Raw genomic sequence first — 18,643 nt, 5'->3', positions numbered from 1 at the left:
GGAGGCAGGAATGTACAGTGGAGAAAGGACAGTCTCTTCAATAAGTGGTGTTGGGAAAACTGGACAGGGACATGTAAAAGTATGAGATTCGATCACTCCCTAACACCATACACAAAAATAAGCTCAAAATGGATTAAAGACCTAAATGTAAGGCCAGACACTATCAAACTCTTAGAGGACAACATAGGCAGAACACTCTATGACATAAATCACAGCAAGATCCTTTTTGACCCACCTCCTAGAGAAATGGAAATAAAGACAAAAATAAACACATGGGACCTAATGAAACTTAAAAGCTTTTGCACAGCAAAGGAAACCATAAACAAGACCAAAAGACAACCCTCAGAATGGGAGAAAATATTTGCAAATGAAGCAACTGACAAAGGATTAATCTCCAAAATTTATAAGCAGCTCATGCAGCTCAATAACAAAAAAACAAACAACCCAATCCAAAAATGGGCAGAAGACCTAAATAGACATTTCTCCACAGAAGATATACAGACTGCCAACAAACACATGAAAGGATGCTCAACATCTTTACTAATTAGAGAAATGCAAATCAAAACTACAATGAGATATCATCTCACACCAGTCAGAATGGCCATCATCAAAAAATCTAGAAACAATAAATGCTGGAGAGGGTGTGGAAAAAAGGGAACACTCTTGCACTGCTGGTGGGAATGTGAATTGGTACAGCCACTATGGAGAACGGTATGGAGGTTCCTTAAAAAACTACAAATAGAACTACCATATGACCCTGCAATCCCACTACTGGGCATATACCCTGAGAAAACCATAAATCAAAAAGAGACATGTACCAAAATGTTCATAGCAGCCCTATTTACAATAGCCCGGAGATGGAAACAACCTAAGTGTCCATCATTGGATGAATGGGTAAAGAAGATGTGGCACATACATACAATGGAATATTACTCAGCCATAAAAAGAAATGAAATTGAACTATTTGTAATGAGGTGGATGGACCTAGAGTCTGTCATACAGAGTGAAGTAAGTCAGAAAGAGAAAGACAAATACTGTATGCTGACACATATATATGGAATTTAAGAAAAAAAAAGGTCATGAAGAACATAGGGGTAAGACAGGAATAAAGACACAGACCTACTAGAGAATGGACTTGAGGATATGGGGAGGGGGAAGGGTAAGCTGTGACAAAGTGAAAGAGCGGCATGGACATATATACACTACCAAACGTAAGGTAGATAGCTAGTGGGAAGCAGCCGCATAGCACAGGGAGATCAGCTCGGTGCTTTGTGACCGCCTGGAGGGGTGGGATAGGGAGGGTGGGAGGGAGACGCAAAAGGGAGGGGATATGGGAACATATGTATACATATAACTGATTAAATTTGTGATAAAGCAAAAAATAAAAAAAAAAAAAAAAAAAAAAAAATATGATCTATCATCTATCCCAAATATTTCTGGCCTCTTTTTTGACCATATGTGAAACTAGATTTAGTGTTACTAGGTGCGAAACATTGATTTATAGGGAAGGCTAAATTAAGGGGTAAAATTTCTTGAGAATCCTCAACTAGTTATTGTACATCATTGTTCCTTGGGAAAAAGTGCAGAAATTGGTAAGCGTTTTCTTCACTCTAGACTTTAATAGACTGCCTCACTGTGTAGTGTGACAGCTGAAAGGTAAATATTATAGGGTATGTACATTTAGAGAAGGGTTTTTCCACAGTGGCACTATTGACCTGTTGGTCAGGTGATTTTTTGTTATGGTGGAGGTTGGGGGGGTTATAGGATGTTTGCAGCATCTCTGGTCTCTACCCACTAAATGCCAACATCTCCCCTAGGTCACAACAACCAAAAGTGTCTCCAGAAATCTCCAAATGACCCCGGGGGCAAAATTGCCCCCAGTGAAGAACCACAGATTTAGAGTTACATCTCCATAATCTGGGACTTGCTTTTTTACTTCTCCATATCCAAACTTTACTGAGAATAAGAGAAAACATTAATGCAATTTCTGGGGGCAGCCAGAGTAACTGCCAAAAGGCTTATACACTTTAAAATGGAAGTCCCCCACAGACCCTCATTCCTTGTTTATTTATTTATATGCTATACATTTAGCAAATTGGTCTCCAGGATTACAAGTACAGTTGATTACGAGAGGCAAATAAGATGTGCTGAGAAGGCTTACTTTTTAGAAGGCATGTATACAGAGGTTATGGATGATTTTTTTTTGAGGTCCAGTACCATATTTATGGTGATTAAATACCTAACCATTTAACATGTACAATTGTACTATTGTTTTTGTTAGAGTCTGTCTTATCTTGTGCTGCTGTAACAAATATACCATAGGCTGGGTGGCTTCCACAACAAATGTTTATTTCTCACAGATCTGGAAACTGGAGAGTCCAAGATTAAGACGACATCACTGCCAGCATCTTGTGAGAGCTGCTTCTGGTTTTATCCACTCTCAGTGGAGAGCGGCAAGAGGAAGCAAGCTCTCTGTGTCTGTTTATAAGGGCACTAATCCCATTCATGAGGGTTCCACCCTCCTGACCTAATTATCTCCCAAAGGCATGACTTTCAAATACCATCACATTGGGGATTAGGCTTCAACATATGAATTATCAAGGAACACAGACATTCAGTCCATAGCAGGGTCCTATCTTTTTAAAAAGGTGTCAATGACAGAGTTTTTGAGTGTTGAGCCCCTGCCCCATTTCCCCTATGGGTTTTGCTGTTGTTTGTTTTCATTTTAAAAGAGATTTATTTAAAAATTCCTTTCAGCTTTATTGAGGTATGGTTCAAATAAAACTGTGGTACATTTAAAGTGTACCTGGTGATGATTCAGTGTGTGTACACGTTGTGAAAGGATTCCTCTCATCTAGTTAATTAACACACTCATCACCTCATTTCTTCTTTTGATGAGAACATTTAAATTCTACTCTCTTAGCAAATTTCAATTATATAAAAGTGTTATTAACCATAATCACCATGTGATACATTAGATCCTCAGACCTCATTCGTAGTTAATGGATGATTTTTTGACAAGGATAAAAGGAAACAGAAAAGCAGACACATGAACTTACAATTAAGGATCCTGAGGCTAAGAGTTAACTAAGTTGACCAAGATTATAGCATTTGAAAGTGGTAGAGCCAGAGTTTGAGGTCAGTTTCGTTTGAGTCTACAGATCACGCTCATAATGTCTGCTCTATATACTTCTTTAAGTTGGGACCTAGGGCACAGGTCTCAATTTTCCTCAGGTTACAGCCCTCCAATCCCTCCTCCCTGAGACAAGTGTTAACTGCTGGCTGTTTCCTTTCACACTTCTCTTCCTGTTCATTCGGTGTACAAGTCTAAGTACCCCCAGCATCACTGCAGGTCACTAGGTCTTGAGCGAAATCTCTCCTTCAGTCTCTTTTATGCATGTGTGATTTTACTGAGAGAGTGTATTTTAAATAATTTATGCATAAATAGAATTCTTTTTATAACTTCAGTCTTTTCTGTTTTTTCTTTTTTGTGTAATTTCCTCTTCTCCAGTAACTACATTTAACAATGTGGGATCTGTGTGTTTATTTTGGTACTTTTCCTCATGCTCATATGATCATATCCACATGGGGTTTTTAAAAATTAATTTATTTATTTATTTATTTATTTATTTATGACTGTGTTGGCTCTTGTTGCTGCGAGCGGGCTTTCTCCAGTTGCAGCGAGTGGGGGCCACCCCTCGTTGCAGTGCATGGGCTTCTCATTGCAGTGGCTTCTCCCGTTGCTGAACACGGGCTCCAGGCTCGCGGGCTTCAGTAGTTTGGCTCACGGGCTTCAGTAGTTGTGGCTCACGGGCTCCAGGGCGCAGGCTCAGTAGTTGTGGCTCACGGGCCTAGGTGCTCCGCGGCATGTGGGATCTTCCCAGACGAGGGCCTGAACCCGTGTCCCCTGCATTGGCAGGCGGATTCCCAACCACTGCGCCACCAGAGAAGTCCCCATATCCACACTGTTATCTATCTATCCACTTACCCACTTATAATAGATATAGATACATACATATACACATATGAGTTTTTGGTCATAGCTTGTTTTATAAAAAATGGGACCGTTTTATATTTTCTCTGCATCTTATTTTCCACATTTAACAACTACCTAATGGAAGTCTCTCCATGTCAATTGTTATAGCCCTAATTAATTTTTTTTTTTGTGTGTGGTACACGGGCCTCTCACTGTCGTGGCCTCTCCTGTTGTGGAACACAGGCTCTGGACGCGCAGGCTCAGCGGCCATTGTTCACAGGCCCAGCTGCTCCGCGGCATGTGGGATCTTCCCGGACCGGGGCACGAACCCGTGTCCCCTGCATCGGCAGGCGGGCTGTCAACCACTGCGCCACCAGGGAAGTCCTAATTAATTATTTTTAATGCCTACATCATGTGGTATGACTGTTCCCTGATTTGTTCAGTGTTCCAATATTGATGGACATTTACCTTGCACTCAGCTTTAAGGGTTGCAATTAATAACCTTATTTATATAACATTAGGTCCTAAAACTTATTTTCATGGGATAGAGTCCCAGGAGTGGGATTGCTGGTTGTATTAAAATTTTAATAGATATTGCCAGATTGCTTAAACTATAATGGTTTCATTTCTACTAATACCTTAAGAGAGCACATTTTTGGGTCCATTTTTCAATGGGTTTAATTGCCTTATTCTTTTGATTTGTAAGAGTACTTCATGTATTACAGAAAATAACCATTTATCTTTATTAAGATACATTTTTTAAAAATCCATCATTTGTTTATTGTCTTGTTTATCATCTGTTCCTTTTATAACTTTTGAATTAAAACACTATACATTATAGTCTAGATTTTCTTCTAATATATTTATTGTTTGTGCTTTTTTTGTATGTATGATATGATATAGGATTTAATTTTATCTTTTTCCAGATGAAGAACTACTTGTGCCTACACCACTTATTAAATATATTCATTGTCCCCATAGAATTGAAACATCACCTTTGCTGTATATTAAACTGTCATTTCTTAATTTTCAACAGTTAGGTATTAACCTAGCTTTTGTTGGCTGAGACAGTGTGGTGGCTCACCCAAGTGACAGATTCCTTTCTTCTCTTTTCTGGAGGAAGCATGGCTTGACAGTAATTCACCTTGCATCCTGGTCTGGAAGCCTCGAGATCATGCTCATGCTGGTTAGAGCTGGAGCAGACCAGAGAGCCAAGAATCCGGTAGGTATGTGGATCACACCTGGACAGAAGCCCTAGCCTCACAGTGCAGGAGGAGAAGATTGCAGTGTAATTGTCTCCCCTACCCTGGCTCTCTTTAGGATGGAATGAATGCCCTCCACTTTGGGGCTCAGAGCAACAATATGTGCATTGTGGAGTACTCATTCAAGATCTGCACCTGTGGGACTTGGACCAGCCTGATGAGGTGTGTTTGCTGTTGGGCGGACAGGTCTCAAATACACCCCCACTAGATTCTGCTTTCTTCCTGCCCTTGCAGAAACTGCCAAAGCAGCCAGCACAGACAGACCTGACCCTGTAGCTGGATCCTCTCTCTGTCTGGCAGACCACAGAGCAGAAGGAAATTGTTGGTGCCGGTGGTGGCCCTAGCACCTGCATGTGGGGAGGGCAGGAGGTACTGAGGAAGCCGCCTCTACTCCCTCATCCTGGCCAGGGGTGGACAGTGTCCACCCTGTTTGGGTGCCTGCATTTTACTCCATTATGTCTGGCCTCTTGGGAATGTATTTGACCCAAGGCTGTGCTATAATGAGCCACGGAATATAGTGCAATTTTACCATATCCATCTATATTTTTTTCCTTTCATAAGAAGTGATATAGTAACAGTTACCACTTATGGAGTATTCGTTAGTGTGCTTGGCCCAGAGGAATGCTGTGTCCACACATTATTTCAGCGAGAGGTCTAGGGCCTGGCACGTATGGATGCTTAACAAATTATTGCTGGATGAACGAATTAAACTGTTAATCCCTACAGTAATCCTATAAAGAAAAAATAGTTTACTTATTTTCAAAGGAAGTCTTATATTTACTGATATTTGAGGAAATCGAGGCCCAGAGAGGCTAGGTACCTGGTCTGAGGGCTCCAAACTGAGAAGTGACAGAGCCAGGGTTTGAATTCCGGTCTGGTTGACTCTAGTCACCGTGCTGCACCGTCTCCCTTCTCAGAAGACAGTGGGCATTGCCCATGTGCTAGGGACTGTCTTTTCCCTGGAATATCTCCTTCTAGGCTTTTTTCATAGGATAATATCCTCTGTGGGATTGGCATTTGGATTTTGAATGGAACCTCCTTTTCACTGTGCCTCTAGAACTTTACTCTCCATTAAAGTCTCTCTAGAAGTTAATCAGTAATATTCGCTTTGTTTCACCTCTTTTAAAAAACCTTCACATTTTTTTTCTGACCTCAATCTTAAAAATAATAACAACAAAAGCCATTTCTTCAAGTGAAGTCTATAAATTTATTTTACTTCTTCTGAATATGACTGAGCAACTAAACCTTTACAGCTTGGAGGCAGACAGACTTGGGCTGAGGCCTGGGCATATATTAACTATGTGACTTTAGCAAGTTCTCCAACTGCTGAAATCCTCAGTATCTCCCTCTGTGTAATGGGAATAATAAAACCTACTTCATGGTAGCACCAAGGCATGATGGGGTGGGGGGTGGATGTCTTGACCTCCATGTCATTTTTTATCAGCAATACCTCCATTCTTTGATAGAAATGATTTTGATGCTTCCTCAATCTTATATACAAATACCTGTGTCAGTGAGCAAAATGGCAAGCCATTCTACCACCCCTTTCCAATCAGACGCCACCCCTAGTCCATTCCTATGTAGTAGTATTTCAGAGTAGCCACTGTTGGAATGCTTAAATGAGTTAATGACTATAAAGCACTTAGCGGAGAACCTGGTAGTTGGTAAGTGCTCACTAAATGTTAGTTATTATAACAATTATTATAGGGTAAAATGCTATCTAATTTCCTCAAACTGATAACCATAATCAAATAGCATTTAATGTCAGGATGAGGAAGTCAGACATTCCAGCTTGATCCAGGCTAACTAGGAGTGTGGCCTATGAGTGAATTCCATTCAATTCAATTCAGCAGATACATGTTCAGGACCTGATTTTTTGTTTGTTTGTTTTAATAAAAGGTATTTTTAACTGAAGTACAGTTGATTTACAATGTGTTTGCTTTCTGCTGTAAAGCAAAGTGATTCAGTTATACATATATATACATTCTTTTTACTTTCTTTTTATTTTATTTTGTTTTTTTATTGAAGTATAGTTGATTTACAATGTGTTGATTTCTGCTGTACAGCCAAGTGGTTCAGTTATATATATTACATTCATATAATATATATATTCTTTTTTATATTCTTTTATCTCAGGATATTGAATATAGTTCCCTGTGCTATACAGTAGGACCTTTTTGTTTATCAGCACCTGTTTTGTGTCAGAACAGGACTGTCTTCCTTTTCATTGGGCTCTGGATGCTTTCACGGGAGACGGCTGTGTGTGGGGAGGATCAGGCAAGCTGAAGGGGCTCAAAGACCAAAGCAGTTTGTGGGGAACCTTCCCCACTTCTGGAGCTTCTGCTGGCCATTATCTCTTCGGCAGGCTCTGGGCTTGTCCTGTTCCACTCCTCTTCCTCCAACTCTGACTATTTGTTGGGGAAAAGGCTGAAGAGCCCTGGTAGCGGACTGTGCAGAGCCAGATAGATGTGAAGCTAAGAGGACCTAAAATTAAGATGGGTGGAGAGACATATGAGGAATGAGCAAATAATGAGTTCACTGGGTCATCTAGGGAGAAAAGAATCTCTGAGTCCAATTTTAGTCCTAAAGAAACCTGGATTAATCAATAAAAAGACAAAGTCTGTCCTTTTTCTGAGATCTGTGAGTGAGGTCAAGGATACTGGCAAAAGCCAGTAGGAACTGGGATCAGGAGCTCAGGGTCAATTAATTCAGCATTGGGTTTTCCATCTGTATTTGCTTAAAGATATTGTGGAACTCATGAAATGCACTGTATAGAAAAGACTGCTCCACCTTCACAGCGGGCCTTCTTCCCTAGTTTCATTTTTTTCTTTTTTGCGGTACGTGGGCCTCTCACTGTTGTGGCCTCTCCCGTTGCGGAGCACAGGCTCCGGATGCGCAGGCTCAGCGGCCATGGCTCACGGGCCCAGCCGCTCCGCGGCATGTGGGATCTTCCCGGACCGGGGCACGAACCTGTGTCCCCTGCATCAACAGGCAGACTCTCAACCACTGCGCCACCAGGGAAGCCTCTTCCCTAGTTTCTTATCCACAGAAAGTGATGGAGAGCCTTTATACCTGCCCAGTGTTAGTAATCCTTCTCATTAGCCTAGAGGGAACTCCAAAAGCTAACAAGGAAAGCCTTACATGGAGGAGGTCTTTATTAACAAAATGAATTTAACTAGGCCTGGAAGAGATTGGGTGAGATGGGAGAGATGGAGGACACTGGAGTATACTGAAGTTTCTCCCAACTCCATAGCTCTAGAAATCATGTGGCCTCTCCAGGGGAGAGAGATTAGAGCAGCCAGGAGAAGTCATAGGTAAAGCAGTCTAGATATTTAGAATCTACATGTAAACTCCCACCTAGTGATCAAAAATAAATACTCAGACTAAAATGTTTGGAGAGGGAGGGACACAGAATGGAATGGCCTCAGAGGCCACTCATGTATCTGTTGAATGTTTATAAAGTTTGGTGGTATGACGTTAGGTTGGTTTCAGCTGCATATATTGGGGAACTTCCACTGGTTTAAAAGAATCTATATACGAAGTCTCTAGAGGTCCAAATGCAAAGAAGCATCCTTTTTTTGGAGGACTGGGGATAATCATGAAGGGATTTGAGAAGACAGTTTCCTATGTGGACCTGAGGCCCACATCTAACAGCCTTGGATTTCATCAAACCTATTGACTCCCATCTGGGGAGAACTGACCCAGCAGCTCCCTTTCACATCAGTTCCATGCCTTCATATGCAACACACTGCTCTTTCAGCACTTTTTACTCATGGCCATGTTCTTGTCCTCTCTCAAATCTCTAGTTATTCAGGGCCCTGCTGGTTTTCCCCTTCAACTAGGGTTCTGCTCTGGATTCCTGATCACAGGGTGAAGGGAAATGTCTTGGGTGTGTAGACATGCCCAGGAGACACCGGGGGACTTCATGCTGGATTCCACCGGCTTCCTCTCCTCAGAGGCTCTCCAGGGCACCCTCTCTGGGATCCCTGTGGGAAGGGATGGCCAGGTTGGACTTAAGGTGCACATTTAATGGCTGTTTGTGAAACATTTACTGAACTTGGTAACTTGTCAAATAACCCTGGCAGTAAACTTAAAAATGAAAAATAGGGCTTCCTTGGTGGCGCAGTGGTTGAAAGTCCGCCTGCCGATGCAGGGGACACGGGTTCGTGCCCCGGTTTGGGGGGATCCCACATGCCGCGGAGCGGCTGGACCGTGAGCCATGGCCGCTGGGCCTGCGCGTCCGGAGCCTGTGCTCCGCAACGGGAGAGGCCACAACAGTGAGAAGCCCGCGTACCACAAAAAAAAAAAAAAAAAAAAAAAAAAAAAAAGAAAAATAATTTCTAATGAATAATTGCAACTCCTCAGACTTATTCATGTGCAAACAATTTAAATGCATTGAATTAAGACATATTAGGTTAAATGCACATTAAGTTAATAAAGGAAAAAGGAACAGGAATTCTGGACCCTCCTTATTTTTGTTAATTAAGAAAGGGATTCAGGATCCCTTCCTGAGCTGGGAAGTTGTTGTGGTTTGTGTGGGGCTTGAAGCTTGAGGCCCTGACACCAGGCTCCATAGTCCTCCAGGCTGGAAAATCTCCCTGCCTTCCAAGTGAGGGCAGCCTCAGTTCTCCGAGACTGCACTGGATAGAGGCCCACTTGAGTGTAATTTAAAGGGGTTGGGTGGTTAAAAAATGAAATAAGACATAAGAAACTATATATTTTTTAAAAACCCACATTTTTGAAATTCTTGTTATGTTGCCTAATAACTTATACTAGAGATGGGAGAAAAGATTTGTATCTCATTTTACTGTCACCTCATCTTTCTTCATGCTACCTTTTGATATGTTTATAAGATAGAGACTACTTTAAATGTTCTTATTTTGTGTAATTTGGCTTTCACCTTTTTTCTTGATGATAACATTTTTTAAAGGTCATACAAAGTTTAAAGTAATAGCTGTTTTCTTGGCGAGGAAAAATGTTTCATCTTTGATAACCTCCCATTTCTTACCAGACTAGGCTTTCTTTGTGGGTGGGTCCTTTGTCACTCTGTTTAGGCATGCAGAAATGCAAGACTTTGTAGCAACCAAGGATAAAAGAGTAAGGCCATTTTAAAGTTGAACAGACTCCTGATACTTCCGGTAGTGTGTGTCCCCAGACGGCTAAATATGTATTAGTTAGAATTCTTTTTGTTATGAGTGACAAAAATCCAGTTTAATCTAGAATAAATATTAAAGGTAGTTTATTAACTCCTAACTAAAGAGTTTGAGGGTGTATCTGACTGGTTTCAGGCATGGCTGGATCCAGCTCTTTTTTCTCCTCCCAACTCTTGGCTGTCTCTTTTGGCATTATTGATAGGTTTACTCTCCACATCGTGGGAACGATGGCTACTAGCAGCCTCAAGTTTTATATATGAAAGCTCACAGGTGACTCTGATTGGCCTGTGGCTTGGCACGTGACCATCCTGAACCAAACAGTCTGACCAAGGGGTAGATGGTGGAAGAGGCAGGAGCTATAAAGAACAGCTCCACAAAAATGGGGCACAGGGGCTGTTCTCCAGTGGAAAAGATGGGGATGGGAAACAGGTCACCAGTGCTCTTTCCTGCTGTTCCAGGGCATTAGCAACCTTTAAAGGCTGTCTCCCCCCATTTCTTGTCACCTGCTCCCCAGCCACAAACACACACTCACACTGAGTTATGTACTACCACAAATCGCCAGCTCAGGTCCTGCATTTCATTATGATCACTCATATGTGTGTTCGTCTTCCCTAACAGACTCTGAGCTTCTTAATGTCGGGGTGCCATATTTTTTTATCTTGGCCACTCTTGCTTAGCACAGTGTCTGACATATACCTAGGTGCTTAATAATTGTTGAATAAAAAGTGACTGATTTATAAGGATGTGTGACTAAATGTTTTCATCTAGTATATCATCAGTGTTTCCCATCCTCCTTTTTGTGATTTGTTTATATGGACCTTTATCTGTTGTCAGTATTAGCAGATATTTGTATAAGCCAGACACAGTAATTTTGGCTCTGTCATTTCCCAAGAGCTGTTCATGGCTCAAGACTAGATCTTGATCTTCAGTTAGGGGTCTAATCTCACAAGCAGCAAACAGAGGCCCCAGGCAGTTTCTGTCTCTTCCCTTTGCCCTTCCTTAGTGATTCTATGAGAACCATCGATGATGAGTCAGGATTTCAAACTCTGAAGGGCTGGGGATGTAGGTCTAATTGACCACATATCTGGCTCAAGAATATAAATGAGGTGAATTTTTGGTGCCAGTTTGTTTCTCCAGCCTCCCTACATGCATGAGTGCAGAGCCCTGGAGGGCTGATCTATACACACTTTTTTTTTGGCCATTTATCATTTTAGCACTTTTCCTTCCTTTAAGTTGTTGGAGAATCATGAGCTGCTATCTCAAGTTAACAGTGACCATTATCTTTTTATTATCTTGCATTAGCAGGAGATCAGATAACAAATCTAGATTCAGGAACCTTCTTATAAAGAGTCTTGTGTCTTGCTTTTCACATTTCAAACATCTTGCTAAGCTTTTAGTTAATAACATATCAAGCCAATCTGTGAATGTTTTCTTTAGTTGAAGAAAATACTTCTGCTGCTATTTTGCCACCCCAACTTCTTTTCCTGCTTTTAAATATCTCAGGTTAGAAAATTGAGTTTTTTATGTGTCTTTCATTGTTCTCGATTACATTTTGGCTGTTGAAAATGCAGTCTCCCTTTGCAATGTGAAAAGTTAGAGAAATTGCCATAATCAGAAGATTCTGCACTTGAACCTTCCTCCCCAAGAAATCACACCTAAACATCCCTCTTAAGCTATATTCTCTGGATAATTCCTAATTTCTCCATCCAATTTCATATTGACCTATTCTCAAGAGTTTTTCTGTGGATTCTTGGTTAACATTAGAGGTAAATATATGAGCAAGCAAGGAGAGCCTAAAGAGAAGCAGTTGATACATGTCATGTCTGAATGAGTCACATAAATATTAAACCCTGGACAATTTCTGCTTCAAACATTTTTATCAGTAAGGCAAGGCTTACTGAGCGATATGCAGGTGACTCAGATGGGGTCTGGCACAAAATCAGCTTCTCAATAAATAGTGGAGTGAAAGAACTATTCAATAAATGCAGAAAGTTGGTAAAATTGTTACATTTGAAAGGGAATCTCATTGTCTGATCGTGAGGTGGCATCTCCCCAGGTGCTTGGGAAGACCGTTTCCAAACAGTACTTCTCTGCCCCCATAAAAATGATTCTGTGCTGATGGGGAATTCCCACAATTTGGGGCAACAACTCAGAAATGGATCTGGTTTGAAGTGAGAGGGATTGTTATCACCCTCCCCTAGGAAGAGCCCAGAATGCTGTGACCAGAATCACCACCTTGGCCTCCTCGCCATCCCCTCCCCTCAAACTGCTGCCCGCTTTGTTGGTTGTCTTGCCTGCTCAGTAACTGTATAATGAACACTGGAGTTTGTGATTGATTTTCAGAAGGGAAGAAAACCATTCCTTTTGGTGGCAAAGCGGGGCCACATTGAAATGATAGAAACTTATCTTCCTTAATCTGCATACTTCAGAAAAGGACAAGGAAATGGACTTTTATTTCTTTGCTGAGTACCAGACAGTTGAGGTGTAGATTTGGTGATGGCATTTTGGTGAGCAGTAGAGTTGTTCAGTTGTTACTACAGTCAGAGGGAATCATCGAATATCCAGGTGAAATCAACCCACTTTTTCAGTGGATCGTCCAGATTGCCAATTTTGCTCCATAAATGTCTGTGAAATCAATGGACTACATGGAATTTTCTACTGTCAACTCCAGTCGCTATTTTCTTCCACTGAGGTCTGCGGGAGACTCAGCCCCACCTGACCAGGGAGGGAAACACTGGGTGGGCATCCATGTCTATGTGCATATCTTTGATACTTTCCTTAGGAGAAATTCCTAGGTGTGGAATTGTGGGTCAAAGAGTTCTGCACATTTTAAAATCTTTTGGTATATATTGCTAAAACTACCTCCCAGAAATCTTTCACCAGTTTGCCTTCTCAAGGTTATATAGAATTACTTTTATTGTCCCACTTTTGCTAGCAAATTAGCAGCAAAGGTAGAGCAAGGAACATGGATGGATTTTTCCCTTCTCGTTCAAACAGCTATTTATTTTCATTTAACACTTTGAAAGTATGAATTTCACTTAAAACTGTGGAAAACATGGCCACTACTCTATCCACAGCTTTAACAGTCTAAAGTAACTCATGGTGGTTCATTTGTTAAACCATTCACTTATTCACAAAAAAAAAAATTTTTTTTTAATATGTGCTCTATGCTAGGTAGAGTATGTTTTCTTATTCCAGAAGCCTACAGGGCAAGAAGAGCATACAAAAAATAATATATCGGGCTAAATGCGGTAATAGATGTATATACAGTGTGCTGTGGGAACACAAAGGAAAATCTGTTTCAGAAATATCACAGGCTTCACAGAGGAGGTGGTATGTTATGTGGGTCTGAGCATTTGAATGGACAGTGGTACGAGGAGACTGGAGGAGGGCACAAGGGTAGAGTATTTCAGACAGAGGGAAGAGCCCGTTTGTAAAGGAACCAAGGCATGAAAGAGCATGGTGTGTCCTGGGAATGACAAGTTCAGGGTGGCAGAAATTGAGGATGGGTGGGCTGGGAAAGGTGGATGCCAAGTGGGCCAAGGCAGAGAGACCATGAAAGGCTGTGCTCACCAGGAGGAGGGGTGATTCTGACCTATTGGCAGCAGAGACCTGGAGGGTTTTACGCAGCAAACAGGGATGGGATCCATCCTGGGTGTAGGCGGGTAACTGTCACCGTGGTTTGAAGGGGGCATTGGTGCCTGGAGAGGCAGGAGGTGGGGAGTCCCAGTCAGGTGACTGCAGAAGTGGCTGAAGCAAGAGCTACAGAAAGCCTCTTACCGAGGCTCTCACTGGCAGCAAGCAGGACGAGGTGGTAGGAGGAGCCAGAGGCCACAGGATCTGTGACCAGGGGATACGGAGAGGGCAGACTTTCTGGCCCCTAGCTCTCTGGCTTGGACTCCCAGGAGGGTGGGGTGCCCATCCCTGAGCTGTGGGGTACATGGGAGGAGGGGGTGATGCATGGTGAGTAGTAAGGGTTTCGGAGGCTTCACTCTGAGGCACCCGAGTGGGGAGGGGGTATATTCAGGTGGAGGGCGGCAGGGAGTTAGAAACCGGGCCTGGGGTTCTTGTAAACCCCTTGTGAGTCATCTGCTCTGGGTGGTCACTTTTTAGCCTCTGGCTCAATGCCTTTGAGGCTGGCTGTTTGGAGACTTATGTGAGTGGAGTCCTCTTGGACTTCATAATTTAATATTCTGACGAATTCTAACTTGGCAGCTCTCCTGAGAGCTACTTTAAGAAGTAATCTAATCACTTACTTTAAGACACCATTGATTGTAAGGCACATCATTATTTCATGTAACACTAAGAAAAAATAATGCTGCCAATTAAACTGGGACACAAAAAACTCTCTTGTCATTTAGAATATTTTATATTATTGAGTTTTTAGACTTTTTTCTGAGATTTTAAAAATCATATACATACAAAGGACCAAATAAGCAAGGGAGCTTGGTTAAGTATTCCTAGACTTCATACATTGAGTCGAATTCTTCTAAATCACTTTCTCACTCAGAGTCTTGATGTCCTTGCTTTTCCAGACAAAATATTGTCTTTTGTGCCTTCAAAGATGCTTGTGATGCAGTGTTTCTTCAAAAGGTGCCCTGCTACAGATTCTGAGATTTTCTTCTAAGCCACTGACACCCATTCTGATTTAATGCAAATCACAAGCCATGACAGCTATATCATGTCTGCTGCCCGGTTGACTGAGATTGTGAGGTGCATCCTGATCTCAGATATGTTAACATGAGAAACAGGATGTGACTTAGAGTTGGTGGCGTATGGTCATAAAAATAGCAACTGTGGGCAACAAAATGAAAACTGAAGGCTGTGAAAGTGGACATGTGTGATGCCTGGGAAAAGTCAGTATTCCCCTTGGACCAGAGAAGCATAATCAGCCTGGTCACATGCATTCCTGGACTGGGACTTAAAGCAGGGCTCTGACTGCCTGGGTCTGATCCTGTCTCCATCACCCCAGCTAGATGATTTTGGGCACGTTACTTGGCCCCTCTCAGCCTTAGCTTCCTCATCTATCAAATAGCCTCATAAGGCCTTAGTGAGGTTTCAAATGAAAGGCTGTGTCACACACTTAGTTTAAGGAATGGTGCCTGGCACATGGTAAGTGTGCAACAAGTGGTATCCGGTGTCATCACCGGTGTTATCTGGGTGCAGTAAGTGAGATCTTGGTTACCATCGGTATCAGTGGTACGTATTGTTATTATCCTCCTTTTTCTCTCTTCCAGTTCCTAGGAGAATGTAAGCCAGGCTTTCAGCTGAGGATCATGGACAAAAGTAGAGCCTTGATTTGTTTATTTTTATGTGTGTGACCATCTGATGTAGCAATGATCAGGTTGAGCTAGTTTAACTTAAAGAAGATCCTAGGAATTTGGTCTTCTGGAATAAGAGTTATGAATGTGAGAAACTCAAAAAGAACATGATTCACCTAGGATAAATCTTAGCCATGATTGGCCTTCACAAATCAATATAGAGATCCAGTCCTATAGTCATAGGATTTAATTTAAAGTCTTAGTTGTGCTTGCCCTGTTTTGCTTTAATACTTTACCACTGGAATGTGTGCACTTGGATTTCATCTACCTTTTAGTTATTTTCGCATTGGGGCACATTGAGGAAAAGTCATAAAGTCCAACAAACTGTAATTGTAGATTGTGATAGGTTTTATTTGCACAAAGTAAAGTATCTAGTGATGATATTAGCCTTTTGGATGAAGCCCATAATGAACATACAGTCTTGGGCTGCCTCTGTTTCCTGACATAGGCTGTTGCCTGACCAGTTGGACTAGGCTCATGGGACTAGGCTCTAGAGCAGTGGTCTCCAAACATTCTGGGTAGCAAACTCATACCAGTAAAGAAAGTTTGAGCATGCACCTAATCACATGTACATTTACAATTAAATTAATATATTATAAAACATATGCCAGAAATATAAATTTTAAAGATAGAGATAAAAATAAACATAAATAGCAATTTTCATATTTTTCTGTACACTGAAAGGATTATCTTGTAAATATCTGATGTATTTTCCTTCCAGTTTTCTTTGTGTTCCTATGCATGTATATTTTTAGTGCCTGCCCAAAATTCATTTAACTGTTATTTAGCTCTTGGACATTTATGTGTTTGTTTGTTTTTTAATATATTTATTTATTTTTGGCTGTGTTGGGTCTTCGTTTCTGTGCGAGGGCTTTCTCTAGTTGCGGCGAGCGGGGGCCACTCTTCATCGCGGTGCGCGGGCCTCTCACTACCTCGGCCTCTCTTGTTGCGGAGCACAGGCTCCAGACACGCAGGCTCAGTAGTTGTGGCTCACGGGCCCAGTTGCTCTGTGGCATGTGGGATCTTCCCAGACCAGGGCTCGAACCCGTGTCCCCTGCATGGGCAGGCAGACTCTCAACGACTGCACCACCAGGGAAGCCCCTGACATTTAGGTTTTGTTCAGTTTTTCTTTACTATTAAAGTAATGCTGTCATTAACCTCTTTGTATACAAACTTTAGTCTGTATTCCTCATTATTTCCTTTGGGTATATTCTTAGAGGTAGGATAGCTGGGTCAAAGATGTAAATGTTTATTAGGCTCTTGATATATTAAATACATGAATTCTTTCCTTCACAGTTTTTGCAAATATTTTTCCACTGGGGTTTGCCTTTTGGCATCTCTTTTCCTGGAAAAGGAGAAGGCAGATTATGAAAAGAAATTCCTCTCTAACAGATGGCTGTCCCAGGCTCTCAGGGGAAGCTGCTGGGATACAGTTTTTCCATCTCGGTGGGATAGGAACATTGGTTCCATGCTCTTTTGTCCCTGTTAACGTGATTGTTTGTACCTAATTAGCTAGTAAAATTGTCTGAACTGGGGCTTCCCTGGTGGCGCAGTGGTTGAGAGTCCGCCTGCCCATGCAGGGAACACGGGTTCGTGCCCCAGTCCGGGAAGATCCCACATGCCGCGGAGCGGCTAGACCCGTGAGCCATGGCCGCTGAGCCTGAGCGTCTGGAGCCTGTGCTCCGCAGTGGGAGAGGCCACAACAGTGAGAGGCCCGCGTACCGCAAAAAAAAAAAAAAAAAAAAATTGTCTGAACTTATCCTAGCTGTTAGGCAGAATAATGTCCAAGGTGGAGAATGGTTAGGACGTGGGGAAGGAATTCTGCATTTCTTCCCAATATTTTTAGGAAAGAATCTGCATGAGGAGGGGGAAGTATCCAAGTAGCTATTGTGTGAGACCAGTTCCTTCTTTTCTATGTTGTGGCCTAAACTAAACTCACTTTGTCTTACTAGTGTTTATCATAATGAGTTTCAGGAACCTTAATTACTAAGGTAGGGTATTACATTTTTTTAAATGACATGCAATATTTTAAATCAGTTTTAAAGGTTAAAACTGTACTTGGTACAAATGTGCTTCTATTTTTGTATTTCATACTGCATTTTAGTTCCTCATTTCCATGATTATCTTTCTTAACAAGCTGTTACCTTCTTGTAGACAGGGTCTGGATTCTAGTTGTCTTCCCAATCCCAATGCCTACTACTGTCTGACAAACAGCAGGTGTCTAATAACTGTTTGTTAGATTAATAAAGATTGAGAGTATGAATGATGGAGGGAAGGTGAGAAAGGAGGCAGCATAACAGAGTAGTTAAGAATGCAGGCTTTGGGGCTTCCCTGGTGGCGCAGTGGTTGAGAGTCTGCCTGCCGATGCAGGGGACACGGGTTCGTGCCCCGGTCCAGGAAGATCCCACATGCCGCGGAGCGGCTAGGCCCGTGAGCCATGGCCGCTGAGCCTGCGCGTCCGGAGCCTGTGCTCCACAACGGGAGAGGCCCGCGTACCGCAAAAAAAAAAAAAAAAGAATGCAGGCTTTGGAGCCAAAGAGCTAGACTTGCATCCTAGCTTTGCCACTTTTCAACTGAGGCTTAGTTTTCTTATGTGTAAAGTGGGGATAATAACCCTGACCTCAGAGTTGTTGTGCAGTTAAACTGTGCCAAAGCATATAGTCTTGGCAGTATAAGTTGGCACATAGGTGCTCAATAAATGCTATCTATTAAGAGTAATGCACAAGAGATAGAGAAAGCATGCTGTTTCTCAAGTAATTTCATTCCATGCCAAGGGGCAATTAATATTAACTTTTTTTCCGTTAGAATGGCGAAACACCATTCTTCTTAGCTGTTGAAGGAGGTCATGAAGAATGCAGCAAAGTGCTACTGGCAGCAGGAAGTGATATCAACATTCCAAATAAAGTATGTGCTCCATGTCTATTTACTCAC

The 18,643-nt window shown here is 42.0% G+C and overlaps 1 protein-coding gene across 1 annotated transcript in view; it reads left to right on the top strand.

Moving 5' to 3' along the window:
• Window positions 1-18,643, top strand: part of ANKDD1B (ankyrin repeat and death domain containing 1B) — a gene marked incomplete at both ends in the record, with an annotated part of 52,663 nt that overhangs the window by 16,483 nt on the left and 17,537 nt on the right. Inside the window, 6 exon segments of the mRNA XM_079701603.1 lie at window positions 5,096-5,198; window positions 5,297-5,354; window positions 5,357-5,400; window positions 12,735-12,793; window positions 12,795-12,873; window positions 18,518-18,616. Of these exon segments, the coding sequence (XP_079557729.1) occupies window positions 5,096-5,198; window positions 5,297-5,354; window positions 5,357-5,400; window positions 12,735-12,793; window positions 12,795-12,873; window positions 18,518-18,616 (442 nt within the window).

The sequence above is a fragment of the Hyperoodon ampullatus genome (assembly GCF_949752795.1).
Source record: "Hyperoodon ampullatus genome assembly, chromosome: 4".
Lineage (NCBI taxonomy): Eukaryota > Metazoa > Chordata > Mammalia > Artiodactyla > Ziphiidae > Hyperoodon > Hyperoodon ampullatus.
Note: the sequence above shows the minus strand (reverse complement) of the source record. Positions and strands in the feature narration are given on the sequence as shown.